The sequence below is a fragment of the Polyergus mexicanus genome, unplaced genomic scaffold, assembly GCF_030449975.1.
Source record: "Polyergus mexicanus isolate NDT 795.1 unplaced genomic scaffold, iyPolMexi1.0 SCAF_9, whole genome shotgun sequence".
Taxonomy (NCBI): domain Eukaryota; kingdom Metazoa; phylum Arthropoda; class Insecta; order Hymenoptera; family Formicidae; genus Polyergus; species Polyergus mexicanus.
Genome location: NW_027223329.1, coordinates 3,299,152 through 3,312,503, shown reverse-complemented (window position 1 = coordinate 3,312,503; position 13,352 = coordinate 3,299,152). Strand labels below are relative to the sequence as shown.

The window sequence follows — 13,352 nt, the reverse complement described above, 5'->3', positions numbered from 1 at the left end:
TGAAAAAAATTGTACCTTTCTGTTTCAATTCTAGATCGAAAATCTGTATTTAAAATAAATAAAAATGAAACTTTTGATAGTACGATATACTTATGTGGGACAAATTTTTCGGCCTCCCCTCATAAGATAGATTCTAATCGGAATCTATTCTGTATTTGTAAAAGGTCATGGGAAATTTCTATGCTTTATTGTTGTTCATGTCTCAAACAACAGAAATTATTTTCCCGTGATTTCTACCAACGTTCACGAACATTTATATAATGAATACAAACCGCACGCTTCCCGTTATATTTCGCCGCGAATAACGCGCGATCCTCCAACCGAAACAGAACCCCTCGATTGGAGGATCTATCGTGGATCGCGATAACAGGTTCGATCATTCATTCTGGAAACTGAAATGCATCTATTAACGTGTTTATACTGTCACAGCGGACGTTGCCCGCTTACGTTTTCCGTACAATGGAGAGGGCGTTACATAAATGTAATATGCAATAAAAATGAGGATTCCCATTGAAAAAAGTTGACTTGGTCCCTACTGGACCCAACACGGATCCCCGATCCAAAATAAGCTCGTGGCCCTCTTTGAACCCTACAACTTTTGTTTGAACATATTTTTCATTAATATAAATCGTATCATTGTTCATTAGTATAAATTGTAATATATTACAAATTTATCGACTAAAACTTGATTTGCTTATATAAATAATCGTATTGATATATGAGAAGATTGAGAGTCTCTCTCTCTCTCTCTCGGAATGTATCAAGATCAAACGTCTCTTAAATCGCTCAATAAGTATCAATAAAAGATTCGAGGAAGCAGGTGTTACACGGGACACCCTAATTCATCTTGTTACACGAAGATGACCGTAATCAAACATCGCGTATCAACGTTGACTGTACAAGGAGGAATGTTATTAACCAAAGGGTACTTAATATTCCGTCGGAGGATGCTTTCATCGTGAAATTTGATGGCGTCGTAAAGACGAAGCCGGAATCGAGCCCCGGTATTCACGAAGCTTCTCCCGTCCCTCGTCTCTCCCTCTCCCTCTCTCTTTTCTCAGCGCAATGGCTCTCTCGCGAATCCAATCTTCCCTCCGTCCGCGCTCCAATTTGACGTCAATTAAATCGACGGCGGAGCCGTATCAATTTTTCGCGGCTAATGACAAAACGTCGACAGGGACCACCGGCAACCGTCTCCGGGATACACTTACGCGAGCGATTTCCGGACCGGCGAGACTTTCGATTAATTCTACTTCCCTCCTCCTCCCTTGCTTTTTTTCATCTACCTGTCGAAGGAGAAGGCGCATTAAGAGACCCCAAGGAAATAGCGACTTTTTGTCGCGACGCGCGAGAGTTGTATGTTTCTGGACTCTTGAGAAATGGCCAAGGATCGGTCTTCCCTCCGACCGACGTCATCTTCGTCCTTTCTTCGTGGAAGACGATAGATCTCTCCGTGTGGTATTTCTTCGCGCGCGGTTGGTGTTGTTCCTCTTTTATGACGCCCGCGACAGAATGAAATAACCGGCAGTCGAAATCGATGGCGAAATTATGGCCAATCGTATCCGCTCTACCCGATGCAGATAAAAAGTGACTGTCGTTCATCGCGGAGACTAGATCGAAGGATATAAACTGTCCCGGAATATTGAATAAAAGAATGGGTCTCGAAGGAGGACAGAATGTAGCTAGGAACGACATTAAGCCCTTCGCGCTTTCAAAATATATACGGGGTGTGTCTCATTTTAATCTATCACCACTTTCATTTCCGCAAGGTAAGGTTAAGTTAAAAATATGTTCGAACAAAAGTTGTAGGGTTCGAAGAGGGCCGATAGACGAGCTTATTAGATTTTGGATCGGGGATCCGTGTTGGGTCCAGTAGGGACCAAGTCAACTTTTCTCAATGGGAATCCCCATTTTTATTGCATATTCATGTAGCTTACCTCGAGAGCTTTTTAAGACACTATAATAAAGTATTTTTTCATTAAGTATTTTTCCATTTATTTTATTAATTTCTTAATTTAACATATTTTGATATGAAATATAAAATATCTCGTAAAACATTTAGTTTTCGATAATCTTATCGTAATACTAACATACTTTTATGTACAGAATAATGAAATTGGGCTCCCTTTGAATCCTACAACTGAACATATTTTTAATTCGATCTTACCTTGCGGAAATAAAAGGGGTAATAGATTCAAATAGGACACCCTGTATGGTAACTGAAATTTGAGAGAAAGAAATAGAGAAACTATTTGAGTAAACAAATTGACGAAGACTAAATAAGGTAATCATGACATAAATTGTTGAAATATTATAAATATTATATATGTATGTATATATATATATATAATATTTATAATATTTCATTTTTATTTATATTTTACTTATATATAGAGTGGGGAATTTATATTGAGACACCTAAATATCTAAAAAATAAAGCAAGATAGAAAGAAATGTTTCAGACAAAAGTTTTTCGGTTCTAAGGGGGTCATAAGATGGTGCCATTAGTTTGACCTTGGGTAGAGGCGCTTCGAAGATTTCAATGTCAATCTTCTTTTATTTTCTTTACACCAATTGATGTCTCTCATTTTTTGAGCTTAAAATATCTAAGCTAACATTATTGCACAATAAATAATTTTATGAGATATTTCATAGTTTACGTAAAATTATGTCAAAGTAAAATAAGAAAATAAAGTATAAAATATATATATATACCATATGATTTCAATAAATATGTCATTTATATATATATATATTTTTTTATCATAAATTTATTTATAATCGTTTTGTGATTGCAACGTCAGATTCGTATTTTTATTTCGATCACGTGAGATGTTTATAGTTGTCGATTAAGCTTTATCGAGAGAGATACATTCGATTTCTTCATCGATTACTCCCATTAAGCTTGCACGATCGTGAGCTAGGAAGCTTCTCGTGCCGACATAAACGCGCTGCGCGTCGCGGCTAGGTTCGATCCTGAACACTGAAGTCTTAATTGGCGCTAAGGGTTCAATGCTTATCGAATGACTAATTAATTAAGACGACCGATCATTAATTAATTGCGGGAGAAAAATCCGGCTTGACTCGAGACGCGACTCGTGGCACTTCCTATCTCGTTTATACCATATACATTATAACACATAATGTATATTGATATTCTTAAAAAATAAAGACCGCGAAAGAAATTTAGTGATCTATTATATATATATATATATATTATTTTAACATGCAACATATGAAAATATTAAAAAAAAAAATAAAGATGAAAAAATTATATATATATTTTAAAATACTTAAAATATTGATAATAAATATATATTCAAATATATATTTTTTATATAGGTGTACAATATTTCAATAATTTTACACATAAATGATTAAATGCTTAGGATTTAGACAATACAATTGAGAAAGAAGAAACGGTTAATATTAACATTTTTATCAAAACAATGTATTAAATTAATTTTTTTTCGATAATTATGTGAAAATCTTTAATATCGGAATTTTTCTGTTTTTAAACGAAATAATTAACTTGATATTTTTTGTCACGCGCAAACTTTATACGTTTCGATCGTCGATCAAGCACAGAGAAATATTCAGATCCGCTTTTCAATTGTGGAACATTATGGCGAAACAAGATGTATTCTCGAGTACACAACTCCAGTGTCTGCATTGTTCGTTCTCGCGAACAATCTTGTTTTCTAGAATGCAATTGGAACGAATCTAACATTCTTGCCGAACAATTGAGAGTGCGCTATCATCATCGCAGCTACGAGAGAAATGAGAGAGAGAGAGAGAGAGAGAGAGAGATAATCTACGTGCGATCGAGCCTTTCGAAAATCGAATGTATCGAGAATCATTCGCGGTCAGTCACGCGGAATAATGGATTAGGCGAGGGAGAGACTCATTGGGTGCTGTAACATTTAGAGCCCCAGGATATCGAGAAGAGGTAGTAGGGGTCGTTGACGACCGATCGAATATCCCGCGGGGAAAATCCTGATCATCCCCCGGTACTTGGAAAACACGTCCCGCTGAGCATCCGTTCTTCTTTCTGCCCGTAGACCATTATCCTCCGCATAATGTGGGTAAACAAGTGAAAATTAAACTTTAAAGTTGGCCTTGTCTTCGTCGTCAGGGGACGAATAATATATCCTTTGCAAATAATCGATCGATAAGCTTTAAATTATTATTGATATTTAAACAATGGAATATTAATTATGAAATATAAAAAAAATATTACACATCTCAGTATTTTTTTCATATACTTTTTCGATGGAAATATTAATTTATAAATATATTATAATAAATTCTTTTTGATTGCTTATATTATTATATATGAATTATATAATTATTAGTTATATTAATATGTAAAAAATTATATTTTGAAATTTAATTATTAATTATATTATATTATTTATTATTATATAATATCATACTTTTTATTAATATATATAACGTACCAATCAATGCATCTTTAAATATATAATTTTCTTATATATTATTATAATTAATAATTAAAAAATATATATAGTGTATGATGCTTGTTTTTTTTTTTTTTCTATACTTGTGTACAGCAGCTTGTTAATAAAAATTGAAAGATCTTTCGTAACCTAACCTAATTATTGAAAGTGAGTTTTTATTCGAAACTTTCAGATCAGTATTGACACCATTTCGAAAATTTCGAAGGTGCATATTGTGCAAACAGTTTCGCACAAGTCATTATTTTTACTTTCGACGCGACTCGATCCTTGCCAAATATGCACTAGACCCCGAACACGTCCGTCATTTCGCGGTTTTATACATATTTACCTTGCCGCCATGCAAACGGAGCGTGTTCCGGACACGAAAATAGCGATTAAGATATTGACTCGAGTAAAATACGTCCGATCACGGGATTAAGAACTATTCGACAAAGTTACGTATACATTCAAGGAGTTTAATATTGACAATATTTATCGAATATTTTTCTCGCACTCACGAAAGCATAGGGAATATTTCTGATAAGAATTCAATTTAATTTTTAATTTATAATCCATCATAAATAAACCTCTTATTCACATAAAGAAATATAATTATATTTAAAAAAAAAGAAAACATAAATAAAAATAATCATATTATATCTTAATTATTAATATATCTGAAAAGAATTTCATTAACATCTTTATAAATATTTAAATTTGTATGAAAGGAACCTTACTTCTCTCTGTAAACATTTATATTAAAAAATAAATTTGTATATGAAAAAAAAAGAATTACATTACATTTCAATTATTTATATATTTAAAAAGAAATATAAACCTTTTTATATAAATATTCAAAAATTGCATTAAAGAAACATAACCTCGAGTTGGATGGAATCTGTATAGTCGATTGTCTCCTTCTTTAGATGGCAGAATGCAAGAAGGAGATGCTCTTGTGCAAAGATGCTGGCTCAGAGCAATGAAAAAGAGAGAGAGAGAGAGAAAAGATAACGTTTCGATCGGAAAGCAACGAAGTTAGGGCGAGAAGGGAACTTTCAAGTGTGAGTAAGCGCGAGTGCAGGAGAAAAGAGGGGCGCGAATGATGAGAAAGAGAAAGCGCACGTTGATGTGGAAGAGATGGAGGGGGACGAGTCCTAGCGCGCGCTGCAGTAGTGGGGGAGGGAAACGCGCGGTGCTGGCGCCCTCTGAGCGGTCCACGGCGGAAGGTAAGGTTAGTCAGTCGCCAGTCACCCGAAAGGACGCTGTATATTTCGCGCGCGCGTTCCCACGTTCGCGTTCGAGCATTGATTTCGTTCAAGTAATAAACCGTTATAAACCGAACGGAGTATGATTATTTTCAGTGTTCAAGTGGAAAGACACACGCGCCGTTCGTCGGTTAAACCGCGATACTACCGAGTAATTCGCGCGAGTTCGAAGGCGAGCGACATTGTATCGTGATATTAAATACAGTGTGATCATCGATATAAGAATCGCGTATTTATACTAACTGATTATATTTTATGAATTTTTACTCTTGAAATTTTTTTTCTCTATCAAATGTCGCAGTCATCTCTTTGACAAGTTGGATTTACTCTCTCGTGTGTAAAGCGGCCTTTCCCGAAGCTAGTGTTCGATAGTGTGTGAACTTGTGTGCGAAGGGTTAATGTTATAAGAGTCGTGTGAAAAGAAAAAAAGATATCAAGTGCGTTTGTATACCGTGAATTTTTAATTGATCGTTTCGTGGAACGAGAGAGGAGAAGAGAGGCTGTGCCCGCGAGCCTGGATCCTCCTCCCCCTTTCCTCTCCCGGTAATTTCTTGTTCTCGGAAAATGGAGTGAACATTCGCGCATCGGGCCTCTTCGTGGAAATATGAGGATTACGTTTCACTGCTGCGATCGTTCGTGGGCATCGATTACAAGCGAAAATGAATCTCACGCGCGTGCTTCTTCTGCTACTGTTCGTCGCCGGCTCGAGGTGCGTTTGCGAAAAGAATGGAAAAATTTTATTTTCCGATTTAAAATTTTTCTACCTTATCCTCGCATGCGTGAAGCGAAAAAAAAAAAAAATACTGTTTTGTAATTTTTACCGATGAATCGTTTGATAAATTTAAGTTAAGCATAATAAGCTGAGTTTTATCACTGTTTTAAGAGGGATTTTAAAAATGAAGGATGAAATATATATATATATATATATATATATATATATATATATAGCAAATAGGCGGCAGCACTGTAAATAAAGTGCTAGAGACAAGGATAGTCTTATAAAATAATATTTAATAAACGGGAAATATATGTATATTGATATTTATATGAACGAGTATTTTACGTGACGTGTAAATGTCACATTGGAATGATGTCTATGAATCATGAAAGAATTTTCCGAAAGGATAGCAACTTTTAAAATAAGAGTATTATATGCCAAGTTTTTTAAATAAAAATTTCTCACGGAAAAAAGGAAAAAGATGCTTGACGATCTTTAATTTATTTAAAGAAATATTTTTATATGCCATTACATGTTTGAAAAGATTTGCTTTGTTTGAAATAATTATTGATCGAAACGGGTGGCACGATTACTGGACAGTGTCATATTCTTTCGATTATTGTCATCGATATCAACGCGAAATCGATGGAATTGTTTTATGTTTTCGCTGTTGGATCATCTTACAGATTTCTCGTGTCACATGGAAAATCGATAATGCACACATATCGTGTTGATTATTCACGCATTAAAATTGATAAGGGGGGGGGGGAAACTATAGTTATTTATTTACAGGAATTTCTAATTTAAATTATAAAGTATCTAAAGTTACATTTTTTTTTTTTTTTTTTTTTAGATTATCATATTTAGCCTTGTTTACATATTTTCAACTTTGTATTCTCTCTTATCTCGCAGATGCATGTGCTCGAGCGGGTACACCGGACAAAATTGCGAGAGCGACTACATTCCCTGCGATCCGTCACCATGTGAAAACGGAGGCTCGTGTCATCAGCTGGGCGAGCTCGGCTACGCGTGTCACTGTCCCGAAGGTGAGTAAAGTTTTTTTCTTTCTACTTCCTATCGCGCCTTAAAATCTCTCATCGTACAATCCCAATTCCAGTGAAAGATGAAACTTTTTCGTATCAACGCGTACGATCTCCTCGCGTATATATTTCGCTCCTCTTCTTCCCGAACTCCCTGTCATTCGCGTGTCACGTGTATGTGATGCCATTTGTCACAAGATTAAGGAAAATGAATGGTAGAATCTACGGAGATTTTCATTATATTGTCGAGTTTTAAAAATTATGTGGAATTAATTACATGTCGCGGAGAAATATAATTTGACGTCTGAGAGAGAGAGAGAGAGAGAGAGAGAGGATCTCTTCTTCCCCCTTCTTCGTCTCCTGTTTCCGGAGCGCGGGATAAATAATGACTTTCGTTCTGTCATATCGAGAATCTCGAAATTTCGCGATTTCCGTGAAAACCGTTTCGTAAACTTTTCTCACGAAGCGAGGAGAGGTTGATCCTCGCGAATCGTTTGTTCGTGTGACATTTGGGTGGCGGGGGTAGGTGGGAGGAGGGGAGGGGGCAAAAGTCTTCGCCGATTGGTTAATTACAGATGCGTCTCGATAAATCGCCGCGGGATTTTCGAAGTTTGTCGGAGACTGTCACACGTTCCACTCTGTTTGCTCCAAAAATACGAGAGAATAACCATGAGAGAGAGAGAGAGAGAGAAGAAAGTCTCTCGCACGGCAGAGCAATGATTACTCGGTGCAACAGGTACAATCTCGGCCAGGGGTGTCCGGCCATTTACGTATACGTGTGTATACGCGGTGGATGGTTAATGTAAAGCCTAGGGTCAGCCTAGCGTGGCCTTCTCGCTCCCCGGATCACAATGCGTGGTCCTCTTTTTCCCAGGCGGACCACGACCATGGCGACCCCACCTTCTACTTGGTCTTGCTCCTTTATTTCCCCTCTTCTCCCCCATCTCTCTTCCGTCCACCTTGTGCTGGCGCACCTTCTCCCGTTAAAGAAACGCGAGCGAATTCTACCCTCTCGCAGGTGGATTCTTCGTTACTGATCGTTACACGCTTCCTGATATTATAAAAAGACGTCGTATATACGTACATATATACGCGATGTTACATTGTAGAATATATAATACGTGTAATTTTTTAAATTGCGTACATTTTTGTTTTATTTTTTATAACTATGTATACGGATTGGTAGGTTGAATTTTTTTATTTATTTAGACACGCAAATATTCTCAATGTCTTAATCACATTCGTAAATTGCTTTTTTCTATACACGTACATTTTTAATACGATTTAATATTTTATAAATAAATACTTAATAAGGCTTTAAAAATATTATAAAGCATAATTCATTTTTTAAATTACAGTTTTAACAAATCAATGTCATTTGATTTTAAAGGCATCGATATTATATTAAATTCCCAGGATGCTAAATCTTGTTTCGTTTAATCGAACCTTTTTCGGGTTAACGGGCACCTATAAATTCGCGGGCATTCTTGGGGATAAGATAGTGGGGGAGGCAAGAAATTGAACGTTGAATGTTCGGTATGTATTTGTGTAACTTTGCTCACGCGTGTCGCCGCCGTGTATTTTACCTTACATTAAATACAAAGTGCCGCTTTGTGCCTGCCATTTGTCTCGGCAGGCATTCGAGAAGCCCTCGTCCGAGGCCTCCATCATCTGAAGAGACTTGCCTGTATAACTACACGCACCGTGGCTCTTATTTCGATCATCCTTTCCCTTGGCCTCTTCTCCGTTTTATACCTCGAACGACGTTGGCGCGAACGGGGCCGCCCGTCATTATCGCCTTTTCCGCTCAAGGCGATCGACATCTTCCGCGGAAGGCACACTTGCTCTTCCCGCTCCCGTGACACTCCAATAAGTCCGCGCCGGGATCGAAACTCGAAGAAGGCGTGCCCCCCCCCCCCCCCTCCAGTCATAGTGTTGGCGGTGAGATGGTTGTTGTCGATCGTAACTATTCTACCTACCGCGAGGAGTCGCTGAACTTCCTCGATCGGTGCTCGAGAAGTCTCCTCTAGCCTCTCGTCCCGGTATATTACCGTCGTTAAGATCCCGTTTTCTTCATTTTTCTCTACTCGCCAGTTCCTACTTTCCATTCCTCTCAGCGTATCGATCCTGCTTGTAACAGTTACGCCTGATTAATTACCAGCATAAATGCTTAGTAAACATTTTGGATTTTAACATGATATTTATTTTTTTAACATAGTATTTATTCGTCTACAAACTAGATTGGCAAATTTTTTTTAATTGAAAAAATATTTATTAAATATTTTCTAGTGTTTATAAGAGATCGAGTTGGGAAAAAAAAAAAAAAAAAAAATTTACTCCTCAAATTTAATACCTATTTTATGATTTGTTAGATTCTTTAGATATTTATTAGATTTTTGATATAAGGCTTGTACGCTTACACGTCGCTATTATAATTTATTTTTATTCCGATTAAATAAAAATTATTTTTTATCTAAGAAGAAAGAGAGAGAAATAGATGAAAAAGAAATATAAATTTTAAGGAATGCAAGATATTATACAGATTGAATGCATTTATATAATCGTACGTTCTGTCATTTTATTGGTTTACTTGAAGAGAATAATAAGATGCCATATAATTTCCATCGAAATGAAATTCGACAGTATCGCGAGCTTCTCGTTCGAAATGATTTGCTCGCGTAACAAGTTATAATGGTTCAATTTCCAGCATCCCGCTCTTTTAACTCTCATCGTTTGACCTGCCTGTTGCCACTTCGTGCCGAGCACGAGCCACCACCCTCTTCACGCTCCATTTTACGTCGCGTGCGATTATAGCGACTCGTTTCTAAGGATCTAATCCCTGACTAGCAAAGGATTTTCCTCGCGTCGAGCGATCCGATCACGCCTTCTCCATTGGATTCCACTAATTAGAAACTGCTCTAGCGAACAGTCGGTTAAACGATTAACTAGAAAATTGATTGGTCGAGAGAGAAGGGAAAACGATGCAAACGGAGAAAGAAAGACGGGATGAGAAGCTGGGTGAAAGAAAGAGAGAGAGAGTGATACCTCGGCTCGCTCTTGCAATACTCGTTTTCTAACTGCCATTTTTTCTTCATATCGTTCCGATTCCATCATTACACTCATGCACACATACAGAGATACAGAGTGTACGAATTGGAGATGAGAGGAAGGGAGCGAAGAGGAGTCTTGCCGTTTGATCGATCGCGACGATTGTACCTGCTCGGTAAAGTTCTTGCGGAGGAATTAAATCGTCGATTTTATCTACGTCGCGCGACGATGCGGCAAGAAACTCGAATTTATTGTTGAAGTTGTACGTACTTTGTACCGGCGACGCCGACCGGAGGATTGAATAGTCTCGTGAGAGTTTCCATCGATGCTCTCACACCCCGATTAATTTGTTGATCCACTTCTTATAGCTCGCGACCGCGATTATATTCGATGACTCCATCATTTTCTGCCCTTCAAGTATTTCTTGTATATTCTCATTGTTACGTTTATATTCTTATGTTTACATTTTATTTTGCTTTAAGCCCGAATCACACTAGCGGCTCGCGGCCGCGACTGCGATTGCGTCTGCGATTGCGATTTGCTATGTTTCAATCACACTTGCAATTGGTGATTACGGCTACCACTCGGTATTTTCTCTGAAGAATATAGTGTAATAAGTAATGAAATATTAGAGGAATCTGATGATAGTGAACTGAAAAATAGTTAATATGGATGCAAACCTACAACGATTAAGAAATACACGTATAAAGAAGAGAAAAAAATTGTGTGCATTTTTGGCAAAGCAACACGTGGCCATACGGCATCCTGTGATTGGCTGCGACTCGAAAAACGGACGAGAGTCCAAACGGCAATCGCCAATCGCCATCGTTGATCGCTGCTTTCTGATTGGCTGAGGCAGAATCGCAATTGCAGACGCGGTCGCGGCCGCGAGCCGCTAGTGTGATTCGGGCTTTAGACGGAGTAAAGCAAATTTATATTTTCATATTTTTTATATATTGACTGTTTCATTTCGTCCAACAATAAGTTGAATAGCGTACTCATAATACAAATTAATCTTCCTATTTTATCACGGTAAATTTTTATGATTATGTAAACAAAAATATTTAAAGCATGACTTATTAATTAATATTATTGATATTACCCCAAACAGTACAAGGATGTCCTTAGGACGTCCAAAGGGTATCCAGGACATACATGCAGGATATTCTCAGGATATCCCATTTTAATCCTCGGATCTCCTCTGGATGTCCTGAGGAAGAGTAAATGATAGCCGTATACTAACCTCTGGAGAATTCAAGTCCTGTGGAACATCCTAAGGACTTTTATAAGATATGTTAGGGCTATTTTTCGTATGTTTCAAGGAGCAAATTTTAAAATTTAAATTAAAATTATGTTTTGTTATTTACTGCCAATACTAAAAATCTAATATTAAAAATAGTTTATGTTCTTTAATATTTGAGGCTTTCATGCTGTACATGAATATTTTAGGATTGGCTTCCGGATTTGAGTCGTGTAATATTTTTTAAACAATCCAATATCTGAATTCCTTATGTTGGGATTACATCAGAAATTGAACTGATAGAAAATAATTACATTTGTAATTTCCTGTCAGTTGCTCTTTGCAAGCTTTTATATAATTCTCATGACCAAATCTCAAATACGAGTTCGCGCGTCGCATAGCGGTGAACAAATAATAATGTTGGATATATGAAAATGTGCGCATCAAATTCAATTATTAATATTGAACGAAATTAATATTAACAATTAATTGCACATGTATATGTCCTCTGGAAATCCAAAAGACATCCAATATAATAGACAGGGCAGATATATCCTACAGACATCCAGATGTTATCCATTGGACATTTATAGGACATTAATACTCATTGTAATACTTAAGATTTCTAAATTATATTAAATAGCCGACACAACTAAAAATAATTATGTATGCATATTAAATTTTTATAAATATATTTATAATAATATCTTAAAACATCCTACAAATGTCCTGAACCGTCCTGGACATATTCAGGATGATCCTGAAGATGTTTTGTGCTGTCTGGGACATTATTAATATACATTATTAATATTATTATACAATATTATGTAATACAAAAAATATGTTATATAAGATTAATATACATTATTAATATTATTATAGTAATATACATTATTAATATTATTATACAATATTATGTAATACAAAAAATATGTTATATAAGATTAGAATTATATTATATTATAGAAGACAAAAAAACTAAAATCTCTTATTAAAACATGAAATACATGCAATGTAATGTTTTTTTAACACACTTAATAACTATGTTGAAACAATTCTGTACGACAAATAAAAAGATATTTGATTATCTTCAGTTAATGACCTTGACATGAAAGGCTGTTCAAGCTCATATACTGTTGACATGAAAAATGTATACGAGCTTTCTTATCAATTAAAAGCTAGCATTTTACTTTTATTGAACGGCTACTATCCCATTTCTCTTAGCAGTTGCAACGAAGCCAATACAAGCTGCTGCTTAATTAAAATCAAACGGGTCCTGCTTGTACGCACGATCGAATCCATCTATTTTCTATTCGATCTATTTTACCGCGAACGATGTCGGAAGATTGAGTACATTTGCTCGCTCATCATGTTATCCGTGTAATTTCTGTAACTGGTTTACAGCAAGCACATATATACATACACATGCAAGTCAAAAGGACAGACGATACGTTAAAGTTATAGTATTCTTTATAAAATTACATTCGCGTGATCATTTTATGGATTCCTCATATGATCTTTTATCATGTGAAATTTTTACATATCGGTTGCGAATTGAATAGTAGAAAAAATAATATAAAA

General features: G+C 36.2%; 1 protein-coding gene across 1 annotated transcript in view; it reads left to right on the top strand.

Moving 5' to 3' along the window:
• The window catches only part of LOC138936445 (notch homolog 2 N-terminal-like protein A), a 74,286-nt gene extending 63,352 nt beyond the window's left edge, over nucleotides 1-10,934 (top strand). Inside the window, exons 5-6 of the mRNA XM_070301867.1 lie at nucleotides 7,356-7,489; nucleotides 10,191-10,934. Coding sequence (XP_070157968.1) covers nucleotides 7,356-7,489; nucleotides 10,191-10,297 — 241 coding nt within the window. The 3' untranslated portion in view covers nucleotides 10,298-10,934. The remainder of the gene's footprint in view (nucleotides 1-7,355; nucleotides 7,490-10,190) is intronic.
• Nucleotides 10,935-13,352: the final 2,418 nt, after the last annotated feature.